This window comes from Mustelus asterias, chromosome 10 (genome assembly GCF_964213995.1).
Source record: "Mustelus asterias chromosome 10, sMusAst1.hap1.1, whole genome shotgun sequence".
Lineage (NCBI taxonomy): Eukaryota > Metazoa > Chordata > Chondrichthyes > Carcharhiniformes > Triakidae > Mustelus > Mustelus asterias.
Window position 1 is genome coordinate 16569508 of NC_135810.1, and position 13030 is coordinate 16582537.

The 13030-nt window shown below is 40.3% G+C and overlaps 1 protein-coding gene across 3 annotated transcripts in view; it reads right to left on the bottom strand.

Moving 5' to 3' along the window:
- Positions 1-1674: 1674 nt before the first annotated feature.
- rbm26 (RNA binding motif protein 26) overlaps positions 1675-13030 on the bottom strand; it is a 79668-nt gene continuing 68312 nt past the window's right edge. For 2 of the 3 annotated variants that reach the window (XM_078221637.1, XM_078221635.1), the window contains 2 exons: positions 10461-10574; positions 1675-2565 (listed from right to left, as the gene is read on the bottom strand). In XM_078221637.1, the coding sequence (XP_078077763.1) occupies positions 2476-2565; positions 10461-10574 (204 nt within the window). In that variant the 3' untranslated portion in view covers positions 1675-2475. Of the gene's footprint in view, positions 2566-9816; positions 9890-10460; positions 10575-13030 lie in introns of all 3 variants that reach the window. The other variant, XM_078221636.1, reaches the window with a different exon arrangement.

The window sequence follows — 13030 nt, forward strand, 5'->3', positions numbered from 1 at the left end:
TTCCTTATACAATACACTTAAATGCTCAGTCATTAAACAAGAATCATGATGCAAGTATCTGCACACCAGAACACACCAAATGACTTCCCTTCCATTGACAACCATTCTCTAAGCATCCAGTCACCCACGAAGATGACATTTGATTTAAGAAAAATAAATATATTTTTCACATTATTTAACTCCCCTCATTAACAATTGCTTCTCTCCAAGTCAAGGGGGTACAGATACACAAGCAGTATTCAAAATTTCATTATCTCATCCAAGCACAGATTAGTAATTAATGCACAAGACTCAGCAGTAAGTTTTGGCAGGTTATCTGGCTATGGAGGGTATCACAGCTAAGCCAGGCATCCTTCTCACTGACCCCCCCCCCCCCCCCAATGAATGCACTTCCAACAGGAATCACTAGATGACACGCAGGAACTGGAACCTCAAGCTATGTTATCTCTCAGACAGGGACACAGAAAATAAGTGTTGCATCCCAGCAAAGATCAACTCCTACAGCACAGACTGGAGACCCAAATTGGAATACTGGCTCACAGGCACCATTTACACACTGGATAACCTGTTACCACTGATTGCTTTCTAATCATTTAAGATGTTTCAACCTGTTAAAATAGCCTTGTCACTTTAACCCACAACAGCAATGACTTGTTTGTCATCTGGTAAATTTTCCATTGTTTCTCATGATGTAGTAAAAAGTCTCTTCCTCCAAGTAATTGTTGGATCTTCCTTCCAGTCGCATGGCTTCCTATTACTTTTCCTAATTATTTTTTCTAGAGAGAGGAAAACTTGCCTGACTTTTCTACTCAGCAGCCAATTCTAGCACATCACAACCAAACAAGCAGCAGAGGAAAAACTTTACCTCTCTCAGGCTGCAACAGAATGAAAATTGTTCTTACTCCTGTTCTTATCCGGTCTGGCCTACTTGCGACTCCAGACCGATAGCAATATGGTTCACTGTTAACTGACCTTTGCAATGGCCTAGCAAACCACTCAGCTGTCAGGCGTAACTCAACACCACCTACCGAAAGATAACTGGATCTATAATATGGCAACTTGGTCAATAAATGGTGGCGGCCTTGCAAGTAATGCTCACATCCTGAGAGTGAAGAAATCAGCTCTCGCTTCCCTACCTAGTGATGCACTTCAAATTGCACAAATTCTACGCGGGTAGGCGGTCCTGGAAACGCGCTCGGGTCAGGTCAGGATAGATAATCAGGTGGAGAGACTGGGCAGTTGATTTGGTAGTCACCTGCATATTGCCTAGGTTTTAATCTAACAAACATTTCCTGGGTAAATATTCAGGTAATTATTGTGGAACTCAAGAGTCGGGGATATTTGTGAAGGGTCCCAAGGAAATTGCCTGTCTGAAGTTGAAACTTCCCCAGGTGATTCCCACATAGGCCCAGGGCCCAAGGCTTCCACTGGGTCCCGGCATGCAACTCAGTCATGCGTCTGATCTCTGATGATCCAGAGACAAGAAGGTTTGCCCACTGTCATGGATTGGGCACCAGCATTAGCGAAATCCTAAAAGAGATAAAATTCCAAACTGCAACATCTAAAAACATGATATAACAGTAGAATTTACTTACCATCATTCCTTTGCTGCAAAGGAAACTCTTAAGTTAATGAGAATGCAGAATTGGTTAAAGCTCTTTTGTGATTCGTTTTGGTGGGGATTTGGAATGGTCTCTTTGTTTTTACATGTAACCAATTCTCTTTTATATTACATACGTTTTTTTCTTTTTTTATATATATTAGACCATTCCATTTCTTTATTTTTTTTAAACATATCTCAAAAGTCAAAAAGACTTTGACAGAGCTGTTGTACAATGAATGTTTAAAATCAACCCTCAAGTAAAATACATACACAAGTTGGAACAGAAGAAAACCAAGGCTAATACATAGTAAAGCCTAAAGCAAACTATGCAAAATAAAGGTATACATAACTTTTAACAAACAAGAGCACTTTTCAGTACTTCCCAAGTTCTCTGCTTTATCACAAAGCTTAGAATGTCTCAGTTTTTCAAAACATCCATAAAGAGATTCAATGTCAACCTTCATTCCATAACAACATGGAACCATTTATAATAGTTACATTGAAATTTTCTTAGTTTGGTCAGATCATATGACCAAATCAGCAAATTACACGTAAAATCTTGGTATCTCTCTTTTAGGCCAAAGTTCAATGAACATTTGTATACCAAGTTTCACAAAATGAATTTTTAAAAATGAATTACATACATGCCTCCTGCTGAACTAAAGCTGTAATTTCATTTCACTTCTTCCATATGGGTACAGTAGCAACTCATTACAGGGCTAACCCTCTACCCCAAACAGTGCTTCTGGACTAATACAGGCAATTCACTACAATCTTTAGTACATTAGTTTTTTTAAAAAAAAACAAATCACATTATGATTTCGAATGCAGACAGCATAGCTTTCTGTAAGTAAACATTGGTCGCTCTCTGATCATCTTCGCCATGAACGCGATTCGTTATCATCTTCTTCATCGTCATCATCTTGGAGCAGTAAGTCATCAATCAAAGACTCTTCCTGAAACTAAGCAGACAGTCTCCCATTAAAATAAACTGGGTTCATTTACCAGAGTACTCACCAATGAACTTCCAACAACAATTGAGATGGGCTGTGTAATATATGGCACCACTTGTGTGAGCTCTCTGCCAACTACAAGGCGCAGGTCAGGAGTGCGATGGAACACTCTTCATTTACAATCACCTCAAATGCTCCCCTTCAAATCGACTTGACATATGGGTCAAAATCCTGAATCCCACAAGCACTGCAGCCCCCCACCCCTCCAAAACAAAACCCAAAAAAGCTCAACAACAGTGAAGCTACACAGTGTTGGAACTAAGGCAATGGAAGCTAATCCCCACATGCAAATCAAACCAAAGAGTCTGCTAAATTGTTCCTTCTCTTGATATATAAACCATTACTTCTCTTCAGTTACAAAAATATGGAACAGTTCATATGCCAGGCACATAGCTACGTTTGCCATGCTCAGACTAAATTGAAGTAATTGTCTGTACTGTGAATCAAAGATTTTTTTAAATAATTCATTATCTTGTGCAACAGTACTGTGGTTCTCAAAGGTTATGCTAGCTTCATTTAAAAAGGAATATGGCCAAATATTGAACAATCTGACGATGCCTGACATTTCAATTAGATCCTGCAAAAACAAGTGGTTTGTTAATGTAAAAACTACTGCAGTCCGAAGCCTGCATAATTTACTTGATGCAACAACTATTTCTATTTTTTGGAAAAGATCATGAAGTCACAGCCTCCTTTAAACTGAATTGAATATTAGCCAAACGGTCTCTAAAAATTACTATTGGCTCTTAAAATTAATACTTGAATGATAAAGCTTCCATTTCATACAGAATTACATTTTCAGTTAATTTGATGCCACTGTCTAAATACTAGTTAATGCAATCATTTAAAAAGATAAGAACTGTATTCTTGTTTTAATATGCATGATTCGTAAGGACACAAGAAATAGTCTAAAAATAAAATGACATACCACTAAACTGACAGCAGCTAGCAGCATCAAGGTAGCAATCAATTCCACGTGGCACCAAGGAGCCCGAGCAAAACTGAGTTAATTGGGGATTTGAAAGGAAACCCATTGCTGAAGTCAAACGCAACAGCTCACCTGAGATTTGATGATGGGCAAGCAGTCTCACAACAATGGAGTGATCGAAAGATTAAGGAAAGATAGAATAGTGTGTCATTGGAGACATGTGGAAATTGATCCCATGTCTACAGATGATACTGCCAAGTGATAGCTTGTAGAGGGGAGGGATGTGAGCAGTAAGAATGAATCCTCACATAATGGCAGTGTGGAGTGGGAAATGAAACGTTGGTCCAGATCATCTGCTGATGATGGAATAGATCAAGAGTGGAACCAAGTTAGGGCAGGCCCAATAAATTGTATAATGGATTACAGGCACTGGAAGTTGTGAATGCAATCGAGCACGTCAAAGAATGAAAGGATAGCAGACTACAATCTTCTGCAGAGAAACATTTGCTGAAATCTTGCTGCTGTTCATGCCAGTGGGATCTTACAGTTCCGCCTACAACACAACCCTGCCGTGGGTTTCCCAATTTGGAGGGGGGGGGGGGGGGGGGGTGGCGGGTGCGGGAATGTGCTCAACAGAAAACCCCTTTGACAACGGCAGGACCATAAGATCCTGCCACCAGCGAGTGTGCACCTCCTCCCACCACTTGTTTCTGACTTTGGCCAAAGCCATTTCAGTTCCGTGGAAGAGGCAGAAGGCAAGTTGGAAAGTTCGAAATAGGGAATTATAGGAGAGACGACACTATTCTGAAAGGTGATATTCAAGAGCTTTTATCTACTTCAGTCGCATACCCTGTGAAATATTTTGACTCAGGTAGAGTATAAATGCATGGAAACTGACTTGGAATCTCACTGACCAGGAGAAGCACAATCAAAAGAAACAACCAACAATAGGTTAGTAAATCAGCAATCTTTCAGGCTTAGTTACTCCTCCATGTTAGGCAATTAAAAATTCTAGTAAAGTCCAGTAATTAAACTGCATACAAAAACAGGCAAATATTAGAACACAATCTTGCTTAACAAGTTGACTTCTTTCCTCAAAATGGAGCACAAAAATCACAAAATGTCTAATTTGTAGTACGCATTGCTCATATTGTATTTTACAAGCAGTAACTCAAGAGTTATGTCAACATGAAAACACAGAGCTGAAAATTCTGATGCCAGGTACTGATGACAGTTGCAACCTCAACGAAATTGCACACACATTTGTGATCTGCAAGTTTATTTAAATTTGGAGTTTTGCACGAGTAGAACTCTTTCAGGATTTGATCAGTTACATCCACTGTACACACTATGACAGGACTTATGCTTATACTGGAACTGGCCTTCTGATTTTAAAACAAAATATTTTGTGCCACAGGCTTTTGTTTAACAAGTGTTTAAAATGCTCCAAAGTACTCGGCACAAACACTTTAACTGAATATAAATTAAAAACTTTTATACATGCAACGTCCCCAGCATCTTGATATAACTGTTTTGCTTAATTCTTTTCCAAGTACAGCTAACAACCTTGCATGTGCCAAATGCCCTAGGTAGAACAATAAGCCCCTGACCTTTACAAGTTATAGAGATATGAGTATCATGAATCCCTAAAGTAATATATGTAGCCTAGAAAATCAAGTTTGGCTGGTGCAAAACAATGGCCAACAGATGCAAACAATGCCTTCAACAAGTACTGCTGGTTTCATCACAAAAACAAAACTGCAATACGGTTTGCATCCAAAACCAGACTGATCAGCACAGAACAGTTATGTTCAATGATCTGGCTTATACAAGCTCCATGTTAATTTATCATACTTTATGTACTTCATCAAAAATTTACACAAGAATGCTTTTATTGGGATCAACTAGTTAATCTCCCATGGGATTGCTGCACATAAAATAAAAACACTTGCTCAGTTAGCTCTATGCTTGTCGGATTCTACTTCCATCATCCCTTTTACCCTGCTCTTGAATGCTTCAAACATTCTGATCTTCTCCATAAAGTCACCCCCTACCGCAACCCTCTTTAATGATGCTTCTTCACACCAACCTTTCCAACCAAACTTTTGGTCATCTGTTCTAGCATCTCCCTCTGTAGCTCAATGTAATTTTTAATTTTTACTGTTTTTTTTTGTTTATATCCAATTAAAGTCCAATTCAAAGTCTCAACAAGTGACATTCCTGATCCAAGTTGACAAGACAGGTAAGCCTCTTCCTGTCTAGGGCTTGATCTAGATGATTCAAGCTGATTGGAGCAGGCATTGCACCTCCTCCAAGGCTTCATCTCATTTGCATCTTAGCCAAAAGGCCTAGATGCCGCTTTAAAAAATTGCTTCAAACAAAGCCTCAGTGTAACCTCATGACTTCAACCAAGTGCAGGACGTTGATACTACACTTGATCTTAGCCAAAAGGCTGATTTTTACTGATAATGCTCTAGTTAAACAACTTGGGATGTTTTCTACACAAAGTATTTGCTATATTAAATGTGCAATAGATTGGCAAATTGTTGCATTTCTCTCAAATTGTGATTCTATTGGCAAATTACTCCACCATGAACCTTTTCTGTAGTCTGTACATCTTCCATTGTGCGTTTGCCTTTAATTCTCACCCAATCAGCAGGTAGCAGAACAGGAAATTTCACAAAATTAGCAAAGCTGCGAGGGCCGGATAAATGAAAGCAACATTTGGGCCAGGGAAATTTGTAATAAAACACTGCTAACTCGCAATTAAGCTTTCTATATAAATATTGAATGGTTCTGAAAAAAGCTTCTTAAAGTAGCTTGAGAAGGAAAAATAACAAAAATGGAACAAAATGTTTGACTATGGTCATGAGTGAGGAGAGGTGAGTGAAAGATTGGTTAAGTGGAGACAGAAGAGAAAATGAACAGAATGCATAAGTTGGGTGCAGAAGTAAAACTTAGGCAAGGTAGGATAAAAGTGGAGACAGATTAGGCGAGAATATGAAGTTCAATTGGTTGCATGTTAGTCAGGAAATGTAGATCAGATCAGCGACTTGAGAAGCATTGAGGGAAGTGGGACTTGGTGCACCACAGAATTTGGAGAAGTTTAGCTTCAGAACCATTTAGTATAAATGGAAACATTCACAGAGTCATGTCTGCAGTAGTTTGTTGTGAAGCCAATCAAGTACTAATGCCTACACGTTAGAAATTCTGAAGCTAAGATAGGAGGTTAACTGGTTAAATTAGAAATAAATAATGTCGATTGGTGACAAAAACAGATTAAGGGTTTTGGCAGCACTGGGTGAAGGCAGGCAGGCTCAATGGAAGTAAGCAGTCTTTGATGGACAGGATGATGGAAAGGGGATTGTGCAAACAAAGCAAGTCACACGATGAAAATGGTTTGTTTGAAACTGACAGGATAGGGTACCGAGTTGCAGGCGATTTCAACATTAGAGATAAAGCAAATTTCATCTACTTGGGAGGAGCTGAGCGTCACAGGTGGGACTGGTTTACAAAATGTGCATTGTGACATTGTTTTCTGCATCAGGCTGACGTGAGAATTCAATACATGCCCAGGGAACAGACTAGTGAGGGGGAAAAGAGTGAGCAGGAGGAGGTGGGAGGGAAGCCAGAAAAGTAGTGGAAATGAAGAGATTATTTAAAAATAAAGGACTGACAATAATCACACAATGAAGTTTCACGTGTGTGAACTGAGGAGGTGTACAATCTACTACTAAAACAGTTTGTCTAGTTTAAGTTGTTACTATTATAAGTAAAACTGACTACTTTTAAAGTCTATCAATCTGACGTATTGTTCCAGAATGTTCTCATCCTCTCTAACACTTACTACATGCACTTTACTGGCAGTATTTCACAGGCAATAATAGTAACTGACTGACATGAGCTTTCTTTTGTACTATTACAGTCTGATGTAATTCACCCAAAATTGCTGCTTGCTGAAAAAGCTGGCAGGCAATAATGGAAAGTGCTTTGCCAAAAACAGCACTTTATCTAGTCATGTTTGGGAATCAAGCCCCAAGCATTTTACAGATATGAAAAATCATCTTAACTTTCCTTGATAGCTTTCATTGAACATTGTTAATGTGGCAAAAAAGGTATTTTGCACGACAGGAAACACCAACACTAAAAACATGCTTTCACACATGCGTGCCATCTATTCATATTCACCCAACAGCAGTTTAAACAGGACCTGACCATACAAACCTTTCTTCTTCAATTAAAATTAAGGAAATTAATTTGTCAAAGAAAAAAGTCATGGAACAGTCGCACAAAATAAAATTCAGAATGTTGACAGAAAGAACAGACACAAGAGGACGGCACGCAGTGGTTCGCACTGCTGCCTTACAGCTCCAGGGACCCAGTTTAGATTCCTGGCTTGGGTCACTGTCTGTGTGGAGTTTGCGCGTTCTCCATGCGTCTGCGTGGGTTTCCTCCGGGTGCTCCGGTTTCCTTTCACAATCCAAAGATTTTGCAGATTAGGTGGATTGGCCATGCTATAAATTGCCTCTTGGTGTCCCCAAGTTACATAGCTAAGATGGATTAGCCATGGGAAATGTATGGGGTTACGGGATAGATTGGGGGAGTGGACCTGGGTATGAATCTCTGTCAGAGAGTTGGTGCAGACTTGATGGGCCAAATGTACTGTAGGGATTCTGTGAAGCAAAGCAGCAATCTCTGGTTTCTGGTAGCTATCACCAAGTAGATACACACAGATAAGAGACAAAAGAACTGGACGATTTTGAAAATCACTACCCAGATAAACAGAGCATCAAGAGATATGACTTGCTAAGGCACAGAATTGGCAGTGTGAATACATGTATTTAGCTGTCCCAAAAGCATAAATCACACACGTGCATTGGACTAAGTAGTTCACCTGGAGGAAAACCAACATAGACTCAATTGGAAGAACAGTCTGTTTTTTCAGTTACTTCGTGTAACTCGTAACACCATGGCGAAAAATTAGTTATTAATTATATTGCAATATTTCAAATAACGAGGTCCTTCTTTATAGCTGTAGGGACTTGGCAGGTGCAAAGAACAGCTTCTTGACTTTCCTGTCCCATTTCACTGGAGTTCCACACATACAGGAGAGGCAAGGAATATTTGATGCATATCTCCAAAGAGGTTCAGGATATTGTCTGGAAAATGGTAGAATTCAGAGGATCGACACCAAGGAACAGCAGGTGCTATGTTGGTTCACTGACTGAACCTGGAGCTCCGATTTCTACATTAGCAGGGCGTAATCCCTCCTAAGAGGTGACACCTCCTAGTGAGAAACTTTGGCCAAGCAGAATCAGGCATGTGCAGGTAGGGTTGGATTTAACAAAGAAAGACAAACCTGCTCAGCCTCAACTGTATCCAGTTCTGGGTGCCACACTTTCACAAGGGATTAGAGTACATACAGAAAAGGTTCATGAGAATATTCCAGGGATGAGGAATGGCAACCACATGCATAAATTGAAGAGACTGCAGCTGTTCTCCTTGGAGAAGAGAAGAGGGGATTTGACAGAGGTGTTCAAAATCATGAAGGGTCTGGGCACAGGCGATAGAAGAAACTATTCCAATTTGCATAAGCTTCTACAACCACACATCACTTATTGAAGATGATTAGCAAATGAAGCAACAAGGTCATGCGCAGCAAGCGGTTAGGATCTGGAATGCACTGCCTGAGGGTGTGGTGCAGACAGATTCAATTGTGGGTTTCAAAAAAGAATTGGATAAATATCTGATGAGAATAATTTGCAAGGTTACGGAAAATAGACGGGGGAGGACTATGTGAGTTCTTGCAAAGAGCTGTCGTGGGCACAAAGGGCTGAATGACCTCCTGTGCTGTGACTATTATATGTTTCTATTACTCTGAGATGGTATGCCCCCAAAACATATCAGAGTCAGTACACAACAATTGAAGGCATCGGTTAATAGCTGTAGTCAGAGTTGCATCAGCTACCAACTAGTCCTCAGTCCCAGGAGTTGATGCACAACATGATTCCAACTCTGACAAGGGAAATTGCAATGCTTAACACAATTAGGAAATGAATGCCTGCATTCGGTGTTCTAAATGCAAAACTGGACTCCAGATCTCTCAATTTACGTAGACAGAATCACTCCCCAGCTTGTCAAGTCTGCATGACAAATCCTCTTCAAAACCCTGTCAATTATGCAATATGGGTAGACAATGCATGCTCCAGTAAAAGGAAGTTATTAGAAAGGTACAGGAACAAGATGAACAACTTAAGAATTAAGTTTCTGACCTGGACATCAGTGCTGTAGGTCAGCTAACCTGAGACTCCGTTCAAAGCAACAATGATAAATTGTTGCACAAATCTAACAAATTCACAGGAAAAAGTGCACAAAACTTATAGGAGAATTTATTTTATACTTAAAACATCCACAAGAACACCCGAGCTGCTAAAGTAAACTGAGTTCTTGGATTGATGCAAAATGAAAATCTAAAATCAGAATGCAAGTTGGCTTAGCTCATGCACTACAAAGCCACTCAGCAGTCATATAGAGGCATTCTGAATTTTACTTGCTAAAGTTTAGTTTATTTATTTATTAGTCACAAGTAGGCTTACATTAACACTGCAATGAAGTTGCTATGAAATTCCCCTAGTCACCACACTACAGCGCCTGTTCGGGTCAATGCACCTAACCAACATGTCTTTCTGACTGTGGGAGGAAACCAGAGCACCCGGAGGAAACCCACGCAGCCTCGAGGAGAACGTGCAGACTCCGCACGGACAGTGACCCAAACCGGGAATCGAACATGGGTCCCGAGCGCTGTGAGGCAGCAGTGCTAACCACTGTGCCACTCTCACTAGGTGTGGAATTTTCAGCAAACTCACAACATTTGTCTCCAAAACTGAAAGTAGAATCATTTTAGGGGAACACGTACCTCCTCTTCATCAGCCTCCGCATCCTCAGGTTCAGCAGCTGCAGTGGTAGCTCCAGGCTTGAACCATGCAAGTTGAAGGTCCTGCCCTTTGAAATGAATCCCATGTAATGCAGCCTAAAATCCATATCAAACAGAGAAAAATCACGTCCTTAACAAAAACTACTTCCAAGAGATGAGATTAATCATTTCAATTGCACAGTTTACATAGCAAGCTCTTCAAATAAACATTCCAAGTTAATTCAGGTCTTCAAAATATCAATAATGAGGGCAGCCTAACCAAATGCATACCGATTAAACATGCAAAGCATATTGCACAATACACATCTATAGTAAATTGTTTAATATTCTAACCACCTAGAGTATTACAATCCAAATGTAATACTGATTGAAGTTGTTTGAGAAAGCAGTGGATGCGTGAGGAGGAAAACTTAGGGAAAGCAAGCAAAGGCATTCTATTATTTTTAAATCACTAATATTTAGGAAGTACATTACCCTCAACTTTTAAACTAAAATTCACTGGAATATTTAGAGTTCTACCAATAGACAAAAACCCACTTCCTCCATCCAATGTCTTATTCAGTTCCAGGGAGAGACCCACTGAAGAAAACAAAAGCATTCAGTTGTCTATTATAGAAGCAGAATGAGAGCAGAAAGATTATCCCAAAAACGTCTAACCTTCTCTTTGTGGTAAGAAATGTTACCTCTATATCTAAAAAATGTCTAATGCTGTTCCGGGCATCCAAGTACAAAACAAAAACTGGAACATTGGGGGAGAAAATATGCAAATACAGCATAGTCTGTGGAGAGAGGGAGATACTGTCAATTCAGGTCAACGATCTGTCTTTAGATCTGCAAGGTGTTACAGATGAACAATTTGTAAGAAGGAACAGAGCCAGGGAAAATGGAGCAAGAGAAAGAACAGTCTGTGATTAAGTGCAGGACAGGGAAATTAGAGGAATGAATTATTTTTCAAGAGCCAGAGAATGTGCAAATAATTACAGCAGAACAGCCAGAGGTGGCGAGGCTGGGAATGGAGGAACCATCTCGGGGGATGAAAGAGGGAGGCTGAAGCGGAGAGGGTGACAGTGATCCGAGATTTCATTAGCTTAGATAGGTCAATCCACACCCCTCTTATACTCCAAACTCTAAGGTTCAACCTGAATTGCTTTTAAATGTTGACCTTTTTCAAGTTGAATGCCTTCTTGCTGAAGGACCAGCTTCAGTTAAAAAAGGCAAGAGGCATCAGCTGTCCAACCATTCTGCTGGTTGTATAATTAACAGGGTAAATCAAACCCCAAGCACAAGCCCACAATGTCTCCCAAATGCTCAAAGCATTCATCCCACACTGCCAACATCTGCTAGCTGGAAGAACATGAGAGCTGTGGCCAACGTATTTCACTCAATTATCTCAGTCTTTGGTTTTCTGCACAGGTGCAACATGGCTTATACAAGTTCGAGGAAGAGAAGACCTTCTTGAACCAGGGCAGGCCTTACTCAGTTAATGGTAGGGCATTGGGGCGAGTCACAGAACAAAGAGATCGAGGGGTTCATAGCTCCTTGGAAGTGGAGTCATAGGTGGACAGAGTGGTGAAGAAGGCATTCAGCATGCTTGGTTTCATTGGTCAGAACATTGAATACAGGAGTTGGGACATCTTGTTGAAGTTGTACAAGACATTGGTAAGGCCACACTTGGAATACTGTGTACAGTTCTGGTCACCCTATTATAGAAAGGATATTATTAAACTAGAAAGAGTGCAGAAAAGATTTACTAGGATGCTACCGGGACTTGATGGATTGAGTTATAAGGAGAGGCTGGATTGACTGGGACTTTTTTCTCTGGAGCATAAAAGGCTGAGGGGTGATCTTATAGAGGTCTATAAAATAATGAGGGGCACAGATCAGCTTGATAGTCAATATTTTTTCCCAACGGTAGGGGAGTCTAAAACTAGAGGGCATAGGTTTAAGGTGAGAGGGGAGAGATACAAAAGTGCCCAGAGGGGCAATTTTTTCACACAGAGGGTGGTGAATGTTTGGAACAAGCTGCCAGAGGTAGTACTGGAGGCGGGTACAATTTTGTCTTTTAAAAAGCATTTAGACAGTTACATGGGTAAGATGGGTATAGAGGGATATGGGCCAAAGGCAGGCAATTGGGATTAGTTTAGGGGATTTTAAAAAAAAAGGGCGGCATGGACAAGTTGGGCCGAAGGGCTGTTTCCATGCTGTAAACCTCTATGACCTTTCCATTCTGGGAGCAGGGGTTCAGGTGTAACTTGCAGCAGTTTTTTGAACTGTTCCCGCGATCTCATTTGCACATCACCAAAGTGCAGATGATCATGTGAGGAACACTGTTTTCTGAAAAGGTAATGTTTCTCTGGAGAACAAACTGAATTGAGTAAACAGAAGAATCTAAAAAAGCTAGTGCTCAACTCCCATTCCTGAACAGTACATCAGGATAAACTAAACCAATTTGCAAAGGGCAGCATATGAAATTAAGTGAATGTACAAAAATTTAGCGGAAACGGGTAAACGAACTGAGTTATTTTAGGAGTGAGAGAGGAATTAAATAATAC